The sequence below is a fragment of the Saccostrea cucullata genome, unplaced genomic scaffold (genome assembly GCF_032062105.1).
Source record: "Saccostrea cucullata isolate Sc308-1 unplaced genomic scaffold, CSIRO_AGI_Scuc_v1 ctg463, whole genome shotgun sequence".
NCBI classification, from domain to species: Eukaryota; Metazoa; Mollusca; class Bivalvia; order Ostreida; family Ostreidae; genus Saccostrea; species Saccostrea cuccullata.
The window spans coordinates 77,610-92,209 of record NW_026925517.1 but is presented as its reverse complement, the minus strand read 5'-3'; the positions used below and the strand labels follow the sequence as shown (position 1 = coordinate 92,209).

Here is a 14,600-nt window from a genome sequence, read left to right as displayed (position 1 = left end):
TAATGGCTTAACAATTGGTATGAAAAACGTCAATAAGCATTTGACTCAGTGATAAAATGTGTTTGATGACAAGGTCATTATATCGACCTTAGAACTTACAAAATGATGACTTAAAATGAGACTGCTGAAATTCTTGTTTCATCAACTTGTTTGTCAATAATTTAGAATTTGCGTTGAGCATGTTATTGCGTATCGAATCAACTGAGACGTATAAACTCTGTATGCAGGTGATAAAGGTATATTACTGCATAAGTAAGAATCGAAAGTTGACGATAGTAAAGCTAAAGTCGTCACGTTTATCACAGAGCTTGGTTGTTAGATTACCATTAGCGTCTTTTTCACGTAAAATATTCAAATATGAAACAGATGTGTCAGACTCAGTGGTACCTTTTATCTCAAGTTTACTTGGAAATATCGTATCGACATAGGAATGGTACTAGTAATTACCATTGTTAATTGCCAATACGTCATCGATATACCAAAATGTTGAATTGAAGGCCACAGCAAGTGTTTTCTTCTTTTCACGCATAATATTTTGCACAAATTCTGCTTTGAGGAGGTGTGGCTCTCAACAAGAACTTCATTAGATATTAACGAAGGTAGACAAAAGGTTCTTGACACATAACCAATGTAAAGTAGATCAGTTTCGAAATAAAAAAAATTATGGCGTCATAAAGTTAATTTGCTAAACAAACTGCTTACAGGTACACAAATATTGCCCATGTGCGAATTAATTGATTAAATATATCATTTATGGTATTGAATTCATTTCAATCGACCTTACATCACAACTTTTAGGCACAGCGTGTAATTGTTTGCGTTAAACTGCGACTTAAGTTCTTAACCTTATTAAGGACTTAGATACAGGTGGTGAACAGACATGAGATTACAGATCATTATACTTGTGAGTTTTTTGGGTAAGTTCTTCAATATGACAAATTCGTTATCCAAAATCAAGTCGATGGTTTTGTGACTCATGGACAATTAAGCAGTAACAAATTATATTTTTCTAAGTAATAAATGTATAAAAACGTAATTAAAGCAAATTTTATGAATATAGTAAGAAAAAGGAATAGTAATGTGGTCATTATAACGATAAAAGAACTTGTGAATTGTCTGTATTAGATTCAAAATTGATTATTCTCAGAACTAGATCTTGCAAAACAATCAGATTAAAAAAAACCCCCACCAATTTCAGGTGAAAATGGAATATAAGGAAATATATTATATTTATTTTTACTTTTAGATCAAATATTAATTGTAAAGATTTCTTGTAATAAAATCAAAGTGCTCGAAATTAAAAATAATGGTGAGGGTTATAGAATTATTCCATATTAAATAAGATTCCATATGCATTCTGAAATTTTTTTGCTTTCTCTTCCGTCTTTAACATGTGTATTGCCAAGGGGACAGATAATAACATGTACAATGATAATATCAATGTTACATTTCATATTTCTAATGTAAAGCTCCTATATAAGATATTTAAATAATTTATTTTCAATGTCTAGGTGTTTTATTTGAAGTGTAAGCAGCAGCTTAAACTTTTGTGAATCCTATTTCAAATATACCAGAGAAAGTAGACATTGAGTAATATCTGAGTAATTTTTTGACGTATGTATCCTCAAATCATTTATGAAATGGTATTTTTTAAATGGAAATTTCAATTTAGATGCACTGAATATACAAAAGTAAAAACATCGGAAAAAGTACTTAATTCTGCTATATATTTTGTTATAAGAATAATGAACATATTATTTATAAATCTATGTAGATAGTAACCTCCACAGCAATTTTTCGGGATATGAGAAACATTGTCTTGTAGGATATAGATTTATGTTACTGTCTGTAGTAAAATTTGCTGCATGTTTTTATTTTGTAATGAAGAAAGAGCAAATGATACAAAAATATATTGAAAGATCGAAAATAATACTGCTTTTAAATTTGTTAAGGAATTTTCGTGAGGAGTGTTAGTTTTTAAGAAAATCATGCATGCACAAACCGTTTAACATTTTTGTAATTCGAATCTTTTCCGTAATTTCGTTGAAGCGTTGATGGGTGATTATTTGATTTCAAGAGTCTTATCTAGAGGATACACCTCACATCTCGGCTATAAAAGACTACTTCGTATATGTTTATGTTTTACTTGTCGGTAAACAACCCTTCAATTTCTCTTATTTAGTTTTCATGAAAATTAAAATATCTGGTATTTCATTTTCTACCGTTGTAAATATTTCACACATGAATTTAAATAGGCCTACCTTGAAACAATGTTGGACTTGTTTTTTAACTTTGGTATTAAAACATCAATAAGTGACAAACTCAGTTTCAAAATTTACACAATGGTTTAGTAATTAAAAACAAATATGCACACGCATTAACTGTTCTTTTGACTTAATCTAAAGAAAATATTGAAGAAAAGTCCCCTTTATATTTTACTGAAATGCATTCTAAATAGAAAAAAAATATCAATGTATCAATAAGAAAAGAGCATTATGTTACCAAACATTTGAGAACACAAATACCAATGTAACAATAAAAAAAGAGCATTATTTTACCAAACATTTGAGAACATAAATACAATTAAATTAATAGATATATATAAACTCACTTAAAGTTGTTTTGAAATATAATAATACAGTCTACGATCCTCAAGTGCCTTTTTAGACGAAAAATAAAGATAATGAAAAAAAAATCATGTTCAAAAGCAAAGATATCCGATCGTCAGCCAGGAAGGATAACTCCAAAAACTAATATTTAATTTGAAATGCATCAAAATGAAGCTTGAAAATTAATTTTTTTTAATGCAACAATTTTCATTTTATTCATGTTTATAAGATTCAAGGTTTTTGGAAGTATTAGAAAAGGTCTTATAAAAGTTGACATTTGTACCCTATAAAAGGGAAAAAAATTAATACAGTTTTAGAGAAACAAGATTTTCTTGAATCCAGCCTTAGATACGAATGCTTTTTTAGCATGATGTGAAATAAGAAGTGATTTGTGGTGTCTTGCAGTGATAGCAAAATCCTTTTACACTATGTATTATAGACTACATGACTGAAATGGAAGACAAATAATACCAAATAAGTATGAAAATCATGACAATTTCTCTGAATGCCTGGATACCTATCGTTTTTTAACCTTAAATATATTTGTTGATCAATTTGCAATAAGAACATGCATTGCTGATATTCCAAATCGCTTTTTTGCAAAAATATGGGAGATTTGACAATTTTCCCTATATAATATGATTAATTTTGATTTTTAACTTTAAAGAAATATTGTGGATAAATTTACATAACTTTGAGGATTCAGAGATACTTTTATGAGTATTTTGGATTACTTAACTGCTAATTTTATAAACCTGAGGATCGGACTACCTTAAGTACAAAAAATTATGAAAGTAACTGGGGCTTGATAAACTTAGTATGCAGGTGATAATGTTAATGGTATACATGTATTGCATCCCAAACAAGAGGTCCATGGGTCACATTGCTCACCTGAGCACTTTGGCAAGAAAAAAGCAAAAATCAATTCAGTATTGAAAAGTAAAACTATAAAAATGGTGATGGTGGTGGTGGGGGATGTTAATGATTTGAAAAAAACTTGAATATACATTGTACACTTCCTATTAGGATGCTTTTTAAGGAATCACTGTCTAGTTAGACAGTTATCCCATGTTTCCCACTATCGTTGATGCCCTGGCATACTATACTAACTAGACAGTGATTCCTTATATTTCCATGTCATTGCGAAATAAAATTGTAGATTTAGACTTAAAAAAAAATGTAGAGACAGATTTAAATTACACGAGGACTCCCATGTCGATTTCAATTGTCCTCGCCCACTGACGTCAGAGAAATCCGCACGAGATTTACATGCATATTTGGCGTTCTTAGCGTCAAGCAGGTCCTTCTTAGCTCTTGACCTATCGACCTGCCTAATTTACCTTCCGGTAGAATTATCAAGAAATCAACTCCGATAACTTTCAAAGGGTTATCACAGAAAAAAAAAGTATGTCTTTAAATCGTGGTTCCTGATAATTGGAGTGACGGTCTGTTTCCAGGTGCTGTCCATTCCTGGTGTATAAGGCGGTGACAGGAGGACCGTTTGGGGCATACGAATTATTTACTTCTGACAACACTCGTAACATAAACAATCTGGCTGCCCAACAACTGACCAATCAGGTCCTAGACCACTATAAATCCGAGGTGTTAAATAACTGGCAAAGTAATGATATATCTAAGGTACATTCCCGTGTAAACAAAAGATTTAATTAAAGGAAATAAGCATAAAAAACAGCAGATGTATCTTGTAAAACAGAATTACATTTCGTCACTTATCATGATTAATTAAAATAACTTATTTAAACAAAAAATAGAAGACAACATTTACCAATCCTATAGAAAAAAATTTATTAAGGATTTTTTTTCAGATAAGAGTGTCCTACTTCGCTGGGGGCACCGAGGCACAGTACTTTGTTTTTAACGCAACAGGGGCAACAAAGACGGACTGGTTTAGTCGCTATAGAGTGTTAGAGTCTAGCTACGACATCTCTGCTTTTGCTGTAACAACTGGAAAAGTAGGAGAATATTTTAGTATAAAAGGGTAATAAATCATGCAAAATCTTTTATGTTATTTGTTCTCCACTTTTTGACTTGCAGTTGTATTTATAAATATCCTATAACAAAAGCTGTTATTGCTTGGCTGTATAGTTTTTTTTTTTTCCTTTTATACCAATGTTTTTATCATCTAAGGCGTAGACCATTTGTATGCATGTTTTTAAGAGTTCAGGGAACCTTGAATCACATGTTATAAGTTATTCCGTTTATACAGCTTTATTTATTTATTTTATTTATCAGAAAATGTATTCATGTATACTCAAATAAGCATGTCTTGTTGTATAAAAGGACGTACAAATATGCAACAAAAAATCCTCCCGTAAGTGCAAGTCTGTTTATTCACATAAAGGAAGTGAAATATTGAGAGATACCGGTACACTGTAACAAACAGCATTCAATCTCAAAGTCCATAAAACAATACAAATAAGAGCAGAGCAAACACGGACCTCCAAATCATCAGAGATGGGATCAGTTGCCATGGTGGAGAGAGCACCCCCTGCCAACCGGTCACACCCGCCGTGTGCTCCTGTAATGCAATGTTCGCGAATAAAAGGGAAAAAATCCGTCGACAGCTCAGTGTGTCTGATTGGCCTAAGAATCAGTTTGATAAAAAGTCGATCAGCATTTGACTCAATGATAAATTGTATTTGCTGACAAGGTCATTGTATCGACCATAGAACTTACAAAATGATGACTTTAAACGAGATAGCTGATATTCTTGCTTTATTAACTTGTTTGGCAATAATGTACCTCGTTTTAGAAATTGTTTATACGTTTTTTTTATTTGTTTGTATGTTGTTTGACGTCCCTCTCGAAAATTTATATGAGAATTTATAACTCATATGGAGACCACACAACTTGCCAAAGGAGAGCTGCAAATTTTGTTCTATACTCGACACTCAGGGTCATTAAGCTGGGAGGGATCTGTTTCCTGCTAGCACCTATACTTGGACACGGGACTTGGGTTTATACAGTGTCAACCGAAGGACCGGTTTCCACGTCCCACTGTGGGATTCGAACCTGCGACGTAAGGATTGACTCCTTACTTCGCGACTCTCTCTAGAGCGGACGCTTAATATCCACTGCGCCATTCATATGTAGGACACGCTTTTCTGTTTCGAATCAAATGAGAGATACAAATGAACAATGGTAAATGTTGCATGAGTGAGGAGACTTGACGAGTGGAAAGTTAAAGTCAACTTTTTTATTATAAAGCTTTGTTGTTTGATAACCATTAAACATTAACGTCTTTTTTAGTAAAATATGCAAATATGAATCAGATGTGTCAGACTCTGTGATATCTTTTATTTCAAGCTCAACATGGTAAAAGCTGTCGACATACAATGTAAGAATGGATATTGTTTGCCAAATGACTCATCTGCGAAGGTTGTTCGAAAAGTTCATTTAAGAAATGAAAAATAAACTCAATATCCCGTGTAAAAATATTTGTTTTGTTGATGTATGAAGTTTCATTTCATTCGATTTAATAGAAATCAATTTACTTCAATTTAAAATCAACATGGTTTGTACCCGCGGAGCATACTTAACTATGGCACTCCAATTTTTTTACAAAAATGAGCTAAACCTAGTTTCACAGTTGATAAACTGGGTTTATATCGACTGTAAATTATAGTTTACAAACCGAGTACTATAGTTAACAAATCGCTAACTATAGTTTTCATCTGTAAAACTATATTTAACGGTTGTTAACTATAGTTTACGAATGCTAATCTACGTTTATCTGTCTGTAATAAAATGTTAACAATAAATTTTGTTGATAAACATAGATTCTTTTTTGTAAACTATAATTTACAATCATGAACTATATTTAATAGTTGTTAATCATAGTTTTACAAATCGTGAAACTATATTTATCAGATCGATAACTATAGTTAAGAGTTGTAAACCATAGTTTACAAATCGTGAAACGGTATTTATCGGATTATCTATGTTTTGCCATTGCAAATGATTGTTTTCAGTGTTAAGTAATAGTTTACGGTTCTGAAACATAGATTATCGCGTTAACTATGGTTTACAGATGTGAAATATAGATTAACGTTGTTAACTATAGTTTACAATGCGTAAACTATAGTTTACAACCTATAACCATAGTTTATCGACTATAAAACTATGTTTAGCTTATTTTTATGAATTTGACGTGCCATACTTTACGGCAATTTATCGTCAAAAACATAACGTCAAGAATTTCTTAAGAGTACTATCCCTATACATTTTAACAGTATAGTTCAATAATCACTTATTAACATTTGAAATTCGATTTCTAACAATTGTTCTCGTTGTATAATTTCTTTTGTCAATGATTGAATTAAATTTTCGTTTATACAACTTAGCTGTGCTTTAACAAGATCAGCAACTCTGAAGCTCTATGTCTTTCCATGACGTCCCAAAATTTTAAAGGTTTTGATAAGATTTAATCAGATAAGGCGTTTCTTAACGGATTGTCCTCGTCCGATACAGGCTCTCTGTCACTCAAATACCTCCTGTACCATTTATAAACACATGCACGACTTAATTGTGACATATTTTTTTAATTACTTTAACATTTTTAGAGTAAATTTAGGGTTTCCCCGAGTAGAACACAAAATTGCATGGTTATCTGCTGCTCTGTGACGTTCAACAACGTCATCAATTTTTTCGCTTTCAATGAGGACTACCTATCTTCCCAAATTGATTTGTTTTCAACAAATCAAAATACTAATCCATAATATGGAATATGAATCAATGTAACAGTTCTTAATTTCAAAGTCTAGGAGTTTTTCCATATTTTGTCCTTTTTACAGAAAATATGACTACAGACATTGCAATATTTATGTCGATAACTAAATTTTTGACCTGCTCCGCGAACCGATATTTGCAGTTTTAAATTCAGGATGGGTTTGAAATTAATCATGATATATATGAAATTTTTTTTAATTACAAATCATTTGGATTTATTGTTAAAATATTTCTACCAACTTTGGTTAGCATATGACATTAAATAAGAAAGATATAACAGCCCTCGTATTATCTTATGCTATTGAGAAAACTTTTTGATAAGCCTTCTACGGACGAAAAAAAGATGAAGTCTTCCGATTCTATGATTATCTAAACTTTGTTCTGCATTTATTTTTATGAGAAAATCAGCATGATCGTACGCGTATGCGTAATGACACATTATACGATACATGTAATATCATTGTATGAAAGTCTCATCAAATTTCATTTAATGGTATGAAAAGAGTTGCGGATAAGAGATGCGTACCCAAAGCGTAACAGACGGACGGACAGCTATACAGAGGGACGGATAGACAGGTGGACGGACGGACATCCCGTATACTATATATCCTCTCACTTTTCAAGCGGGATGGGGTGTATTATGAAATATATCCTCATATATGTGTTCAAGCCTCTTTAAATATATATTACAGAATATTGCATATGCGTGTTTTGCATGAAAATTCGGAATTAAGAAAAAAAAAACGATTAAATTTTGAAACAATTGAAATGTAAATAGCTTATCGGTATTTTTCGTCTGTGTGGAGGTACAAAGTAGTTAGATTTTTCCGTTATTTTCAAGAAATATGGTAGTACAAAAATTGACAAAATTGGTCAATGTTGAATAGAATAAAACGAACAGCAAGCTTGCCCCCATAAACAATATTCACATAGTACCTATATTTCATTGTTTCATGGTCTTTTAATCTATTTAGTCCACTAAACAAGTCATAATCATAACTATAGAATTTTTTAAGGTTTTGTTGATGGTAAATCAACTCCCTGATATAATATTAGCAACTTCTTGTAGAGCTTCTAAACTTAGTTCAATAATCAGTCAATCTAGGATAACAGATATAAAAGCAAAGATGCATCTTAGGATAATAACGTGTTTGTTTATTTATTACAGATCGAGATACAGCTCCACCCATTATAAAGCGCAATTTCTACATCAATGAGGGGTACTACGGGTGTTCATCTGACCAGGGATGGGTCATGATGATAGATGGACCAGGACCTTGTTCTATGGACTGGGTGACCACCACAACTATTCACTATGTTAATACCATATCTCATTCACTAATGCCTGGCCGTAAGTGCATTTTCTTGTTTCAATTCTATTCTTTGTTTGTTATAAATGTTTACTTACATTATGTAAATAAGAGACTTTATTTATATTTTAACCCTTTCTTTAATGACAAATAATCTGTTTTTTTAAAAGTGTAATTTGTTTATGTGTTTATGCATTTTCCCAACAAAGTTTCGAAATAAAGACATTTACATTGATAACATTAAGGAGGTTCGATCCTGAGTCTTGGAGAGATTTTGGTCTGGACCTTTATTTCTAAACCTCTGCATCATTTTCAAGTTCTAACATTAAATCTGGATTCTACAAAGCAAATTAAACTACATCCAATGAAATAAACTACATCCGATTTAAATTCCGTTCAAATAGTATTCCGCCCGGGACTACGAGGGTTGTTCGAAAAGTTCATGGACGATGTCAATCTTCGTTGCATTACTCACTGGAAATTTAAAATAAGCACATTTTAATATGTAAAAATATTTGTTTTGTTGATGTATGAAGTTTCATTTCATTCGCTTTAACAGAAATTAATTTACTTCATTTTAAAATCAACATGCTTTGTACCCGTGGAGCACACTTAACGACAATGTAACGTCGAAACATATCGTGGGGAATTTCTAAAAGATACTAGGCCCACACATTTCACACAGTATATTCCAATGCCCATGCATTAAATCCTTTTTCCAATACTTGACATTTATTTTTTAAGAATTGATCTCGTTGTATAATTTCCTTTGTTAAGGTTTTAATTTCTCTATTACTTAACTCTGCTTTCACAGGATAAGAAACTCTGAAGCGCCTATCTCTTTCCTTTACGTTCCAACTTTAAAAGTTTTGTTCAGATTTTTACGATAAAACCATTTCTTCACAGATCATCCTCATCCGATACAGAGTCTCTGTCACTCAAATACTGCCTGTACTATTTGTACACACATGCACAACTCGCTTGAAACATATTTTCTTCATTCCTTCAATCTTTTTAGAGTTTATTCAGGATTTTTCCTGAGAAAAACACAAAGTTGCATCGTTATCTGATTTTCCGTGACGTTCTAAAACGTCATTGTTTTCGCCCTTTGCAAGAAGGACTACCTATCTTCTCAAGTTGATTTCTTTTCAACGAAGCAAAATATAAAACCATAATTTGGTATACGAATCGATGCAACAATTCTTAATTTGAATTTTTAGGTTGTTCTTCGTTTTAGCTCCATTTTATGGAGAATATGACTACAGACATTATTTAGTGTATTGTCTGTAACTGACTAAATTTTGACCTGCTCCGCGATCCGATTTTTGCATTTTTAAAAACTGGATAAGTTTTGAATAAATCGTAATATTTTGAAAAAAAAAACAATACGTATCATTTTAATTTATTGTAAAAATATTTCTACCAAATTTGGATAGCATATGACGTGAAATAAAAAAGATATGACAGTTGTCCACGAACTTTTCGAACAACCCTCGTATATTTTGTGGCGGCTTTTATAAACAAGAAAATGATATATTTTTTTCCCTTTTGAAACATGTACAGTGTTATGTTGTTTAGATTCCTATTTTTCCATGCTGGTTGCACACAGAGCTGTTTTTTTTTCAATGTTTCCTGTCGATTCTGAAATATCTAATTAATTATATGATTAATGAATCAATTTAAAAATCAACATCCTTTTAGTAATGTCTAAAAATTTACATCACAGATCCCCACTTTTGTTTTTCCTTCCTAATTGTATCAAATGACTTCAATCTGCTTAAATTCAGCAAAAGTTGGACTAAATATATAAAATAATTCTGAGAGTTGCAGAAAGTCAAATAATTGGTTATGGGAAGCAATCTATTTTTTCTTCTTAGTCACAGTTTTGAACTGTCTTTTTGCCCCTCGCTTTCGCGAAACCTTTCGCGGATACGAAATCTCATTCGTCCGTCCGTCTGTCCGTCTGTAGTTCTGTCCGTCACGGTCACAAAAACTTTAACCTTGCTCATATCTTTTGATTGAGAGAAGATAGAGCTTTCGTATTACACATGTATAGTTCCTGTGACGAGACCTGTCTAAATTCATTGTGATTTTTAATGTAGATACTGAAATATTCAAGGGAATTTTTGGAAAAATTGAGGTTATCTTTGTGATTGGCATCTGTTGGCGGGGACTATTGAAATTTACATGGCAGGCCTCGTGTAAATCTATTAGTCTACAATTTTTAAATCTAAATCTACAATTTTATTTCACAATGAGATTGAAATATATAAGGTATCCTGTATAGTTACTAGTTAGTAGTGTATGTCAGTGTAATCAGCGGCAGTTATTAACGTGGGATAACTTATGCATATATTAGCACACTGCAGGTTAGTCTGACATATCTTAGGTTTCCATGGCTTTTTAACGATTTTAATATTTTGCGTGTCAGTGAAACGTCAGAACCGGCACCATTACGAAAATTGGGAATTCCCCAACAGGGCTTAATTTTCAACATTTACTAACCGAATTAAATTCTGAACAGTTTATCTATTGCACAGTCAATGCATCTAGTACTCACCAATATAGATGAAAACTAGAGGTACTGTGAGCAATGAGCTCACTAAATGATGCTCCCCCGCCTCCCATATGAATATAATGGGAGTGTCCATGTTTTGTCGTGGAAAACCCAAAATATGTGTCAATCTAAAAGTAAAATAGGAGTTGCACAATGGCAATATGTTATAAAGATTCCTTGAAAGTTTCATCAAATTTCATTCAGTGGTATGAGAGGAGTTGCGGATAAGAGATGGGTACCCCAAAGCGTATCGGACAGACGGACGTACAGACGGACGGACGAACATACCGATTACTATGTATCCTCCCGCTTTTCAAGCGGGGGGTATAATAAAACATCACTATACATTTCGCTAAAGGACTAAAGAATTAAAATGCATGAAATAAAACAAATCTCGACAGTCAGATAAAATATTTTCATGGGATTGTACATTCTATAAACGAACAAAAAATGTTGATGAGTACCAAACGTATTGTACTATTGATATTTTGTAGGTTTGTCATTTAATGCAGTTCGCAAATATAGAAAATCAAACTGCGAATGCCACCTTTGATATCGATTGGAGGCGTTGAATTTCCAGTCTTCGCAATGGCGCCGATTCTGACGTTTTCCTGACTGGTGCGTTAAATATCAAAATCGTCAAACAGCCAAGAAAACGGACTAACGGTGAATGTGACCGTCGGCAAGGAATTCTCACTGCTTCATGGCACCTGATCCCACATCTGACGTTTTGGAGGTCCGAGTTTGCCCAGTTCCTATTAAATAATGTTTTATGGACTGTTGAGCTTATATACTGTTCAATATTTCTATATATTCAATCTATATCTCTTTTTTAGTGACTGCAGATTTTATGGCCATTTTTGTGGAGAGAGGTATGACTTCAGATGATGGATAACACTTTTTTGAAAATATTTAAATGTTCTACAAAATAGTGTTTCTCGTTTTTAGCTCACCTGAACCGAAGGCTCAAGTGAGTTTTTCTGATCAAAATTTGTCCGCAGTCTGTCATCGTTGTTGTCAACTTTTCACATTTTCAAAACCAAGGGTAGGGAAGGGTCTCAATGATGAATCAAAGTTTCACATAGGAAAATAAAGGGGAAAACCTCAACAACAGAAAAGCTATGTTAAGTCATATTGACATGTAAGCATCATCATGTATTAAAGACTTAAATTTGTTCAAATCATGAGTACCCTTTGGGCCCATCAAAGTTTTACATATGAATATATAGGAAAAATCTTTAAAAATATTCTTCTCAAGAACCATTGGGACAGGAAAAATGAAACTCATGTTGAGCCATCCTCAGGTAGTGTACATTCAAGTTTGTTGGAATCATGACCCCCGGGGGTAGGATGGGGCCACAATGGCCGATCAAAGTTTTACATAGGAATATACAGGAAAAATCTTTAAAAACCATCTTCTTCTCAAGAACCATTGGGACAGGAAAGATGAAACTCATGTTGAGTCATCCTCAGGTAGTGTACATTCAGGTTTGTTCAAATCATGACCCCGGGAGTAGGGTGGGGCCACAATGGCGGATCAAAGTTTTATATAGGAATATAAAGGGAAATCTTTAAAAAAAAATTTCTCAAGTACTGCAAAGCCATGATTAGTGATATTTTTATGGAAGCCTCCTTAAAAGAAATACAAAGTTTGTTCAAAAAAAATGTTTTAAAAATATATTTTAAAAATCTATAAAAATCTTTTTCAAATCATAACCTCCAAGGGTAGGGAAGGGTCTCAATGAACTTTCTCAAAAAGTTATAATTATGCAGAATTGATATTGAAATTATAACAAAGAAATATAAACAAAAAAATATTTTTAAATATCTATAAAAATCTTTTTTTCAAGAATTTTCTCAAGAAGTTATATGCAGAATTGATATGGAGGCATTCCCCCCCACCCCAACCCCTCAGTAAAGTTTTCAATTCTGATCTGATATGTACGTTTTCCTAGCCGATGTGCTCAGGTGAGCGATGTGGCCCCTGGGCCTCTTGTTTTAATTTGAATTAATTGTTTATGTTTGGGTTTTTTCTTCAATCATGAGATTAAGTACATATATATTTTTTTTTACCTTCCAGAGATTTGTCTTGGCAATAGCGCCATTTCAAATAATAACAACCAACAAAAAGCAAATCAGACAACTGACATAGAACAGAAAATATACGAAATCAAGACCAACCTAACGGTTCCTGTCAATTCTACGTCACAGTATATACGAAGCAAAACATGCGCAGAAGATGACAGGATGTCGTCACGAACTATAGGAAGTGTGCTTGGAGCAGGTCTTTTATCGCTTCTAGCTATCTTCATTTTGTTGTCGGATGTACTCAAGGTCTGTCGTTATTTAACAGAGAGGATTTATGAAAACTGCTCTAAAAACAGAAGTAAACGAAGTCCCCGAAACAAATAATTTCCAGCCGTCACTACACCTCATTATTTTAATTTTTGAATTACTCTCTACAAATGAAAATAAGAGAATATCCGTATAAAATTTGCATTACATAGAGTTCCTAAACATTGGTTGTTGTAAAATAGGATAAACGCTTAAAAAATTATATCAATTTATTATTATTAATAGTTATACATGATAAAAAAGTAGAAAGTAAAGTACTCCGTTTAAGAAAACAACGAATTTAATTATAACCCTTTTGACTGATTACCAATTGAATTTTTATGTTTATGAATTTGAAAAAATATAAATAAATATTCACATGTTTTCTGCATAGCCTTTTTTCTCTGAAGAAATATTAAATCTCCAGGCCAGGAGCACTTGAAGTCAACATTAAACTTGTATTCCTTGTCATGATCGGGAAATAACGTAAAATCCGTCGTCAATTTAGTGTATAAATAATGGACTAACAAGTTGTATGAAAAACGTCAGTCAGCAAATGGCTCATTGATAAATTGTATTTGTTAATAAGGTCCTTTCCCCCTTTCCCACAGTCACGCATTTTAACGCATATACCTTTTCCTATTTCTTACGCAAAATCACGCACATATCGATTCCCCGCAATCACGCATTTTTCACGCACTTTGAAAAGAAAATTTAATTTTCAATTTAATGCTTATTCCTTTCTATTTTATGCATGCTAAAATCTCATAAAATAAAAAAAGTTATAATCTTATGAAAATTTTATGTCATGATATGATTAACGTTAAACTTTAGAGAAACTTAAAGCAATATGAGCTGCAAGCTTGACGTCGAAATTTTTTGTTGCAATATTGTCATTAACTATTTAAATGACAGAAAAAAGAACATTTATAAACTTCTATTCTTTATATAACAGACGGAAGAACAATTTATAGGCTTTGATTGAAGCAAAATTACATTATTGTCGTCCTGTACAATTTTGATTTCTTATATAATACCATG

The 14,600-nt window shown here is 32.4% G+C and overlaps 1 protein-coding gene across 1 annotated transcript; it reads left to right on the top strand.

The window, feature by feature from the left end:
* The first annotated feature begins 1,804 nt into the window (after positions 1-1,804).
* Positions 1,805-13,755, top strand: LOC134269062 (uncharacterized). Its single transcript, XM_062751279.1, is given in 6 exon segments — positions 1,805-1,821; positions 4,067-4,247; positions 4,436-4,634; positions 8,539-8,709; positions 12,062-12,097; positions 13,306-13,755. Coding segments are annotated over 6 exon segments (936 nt in total). The 3' UTR covers positions 13,638-13,755.
* Positions 13,756-14,600: the final 845 nt, after the last annotated feature.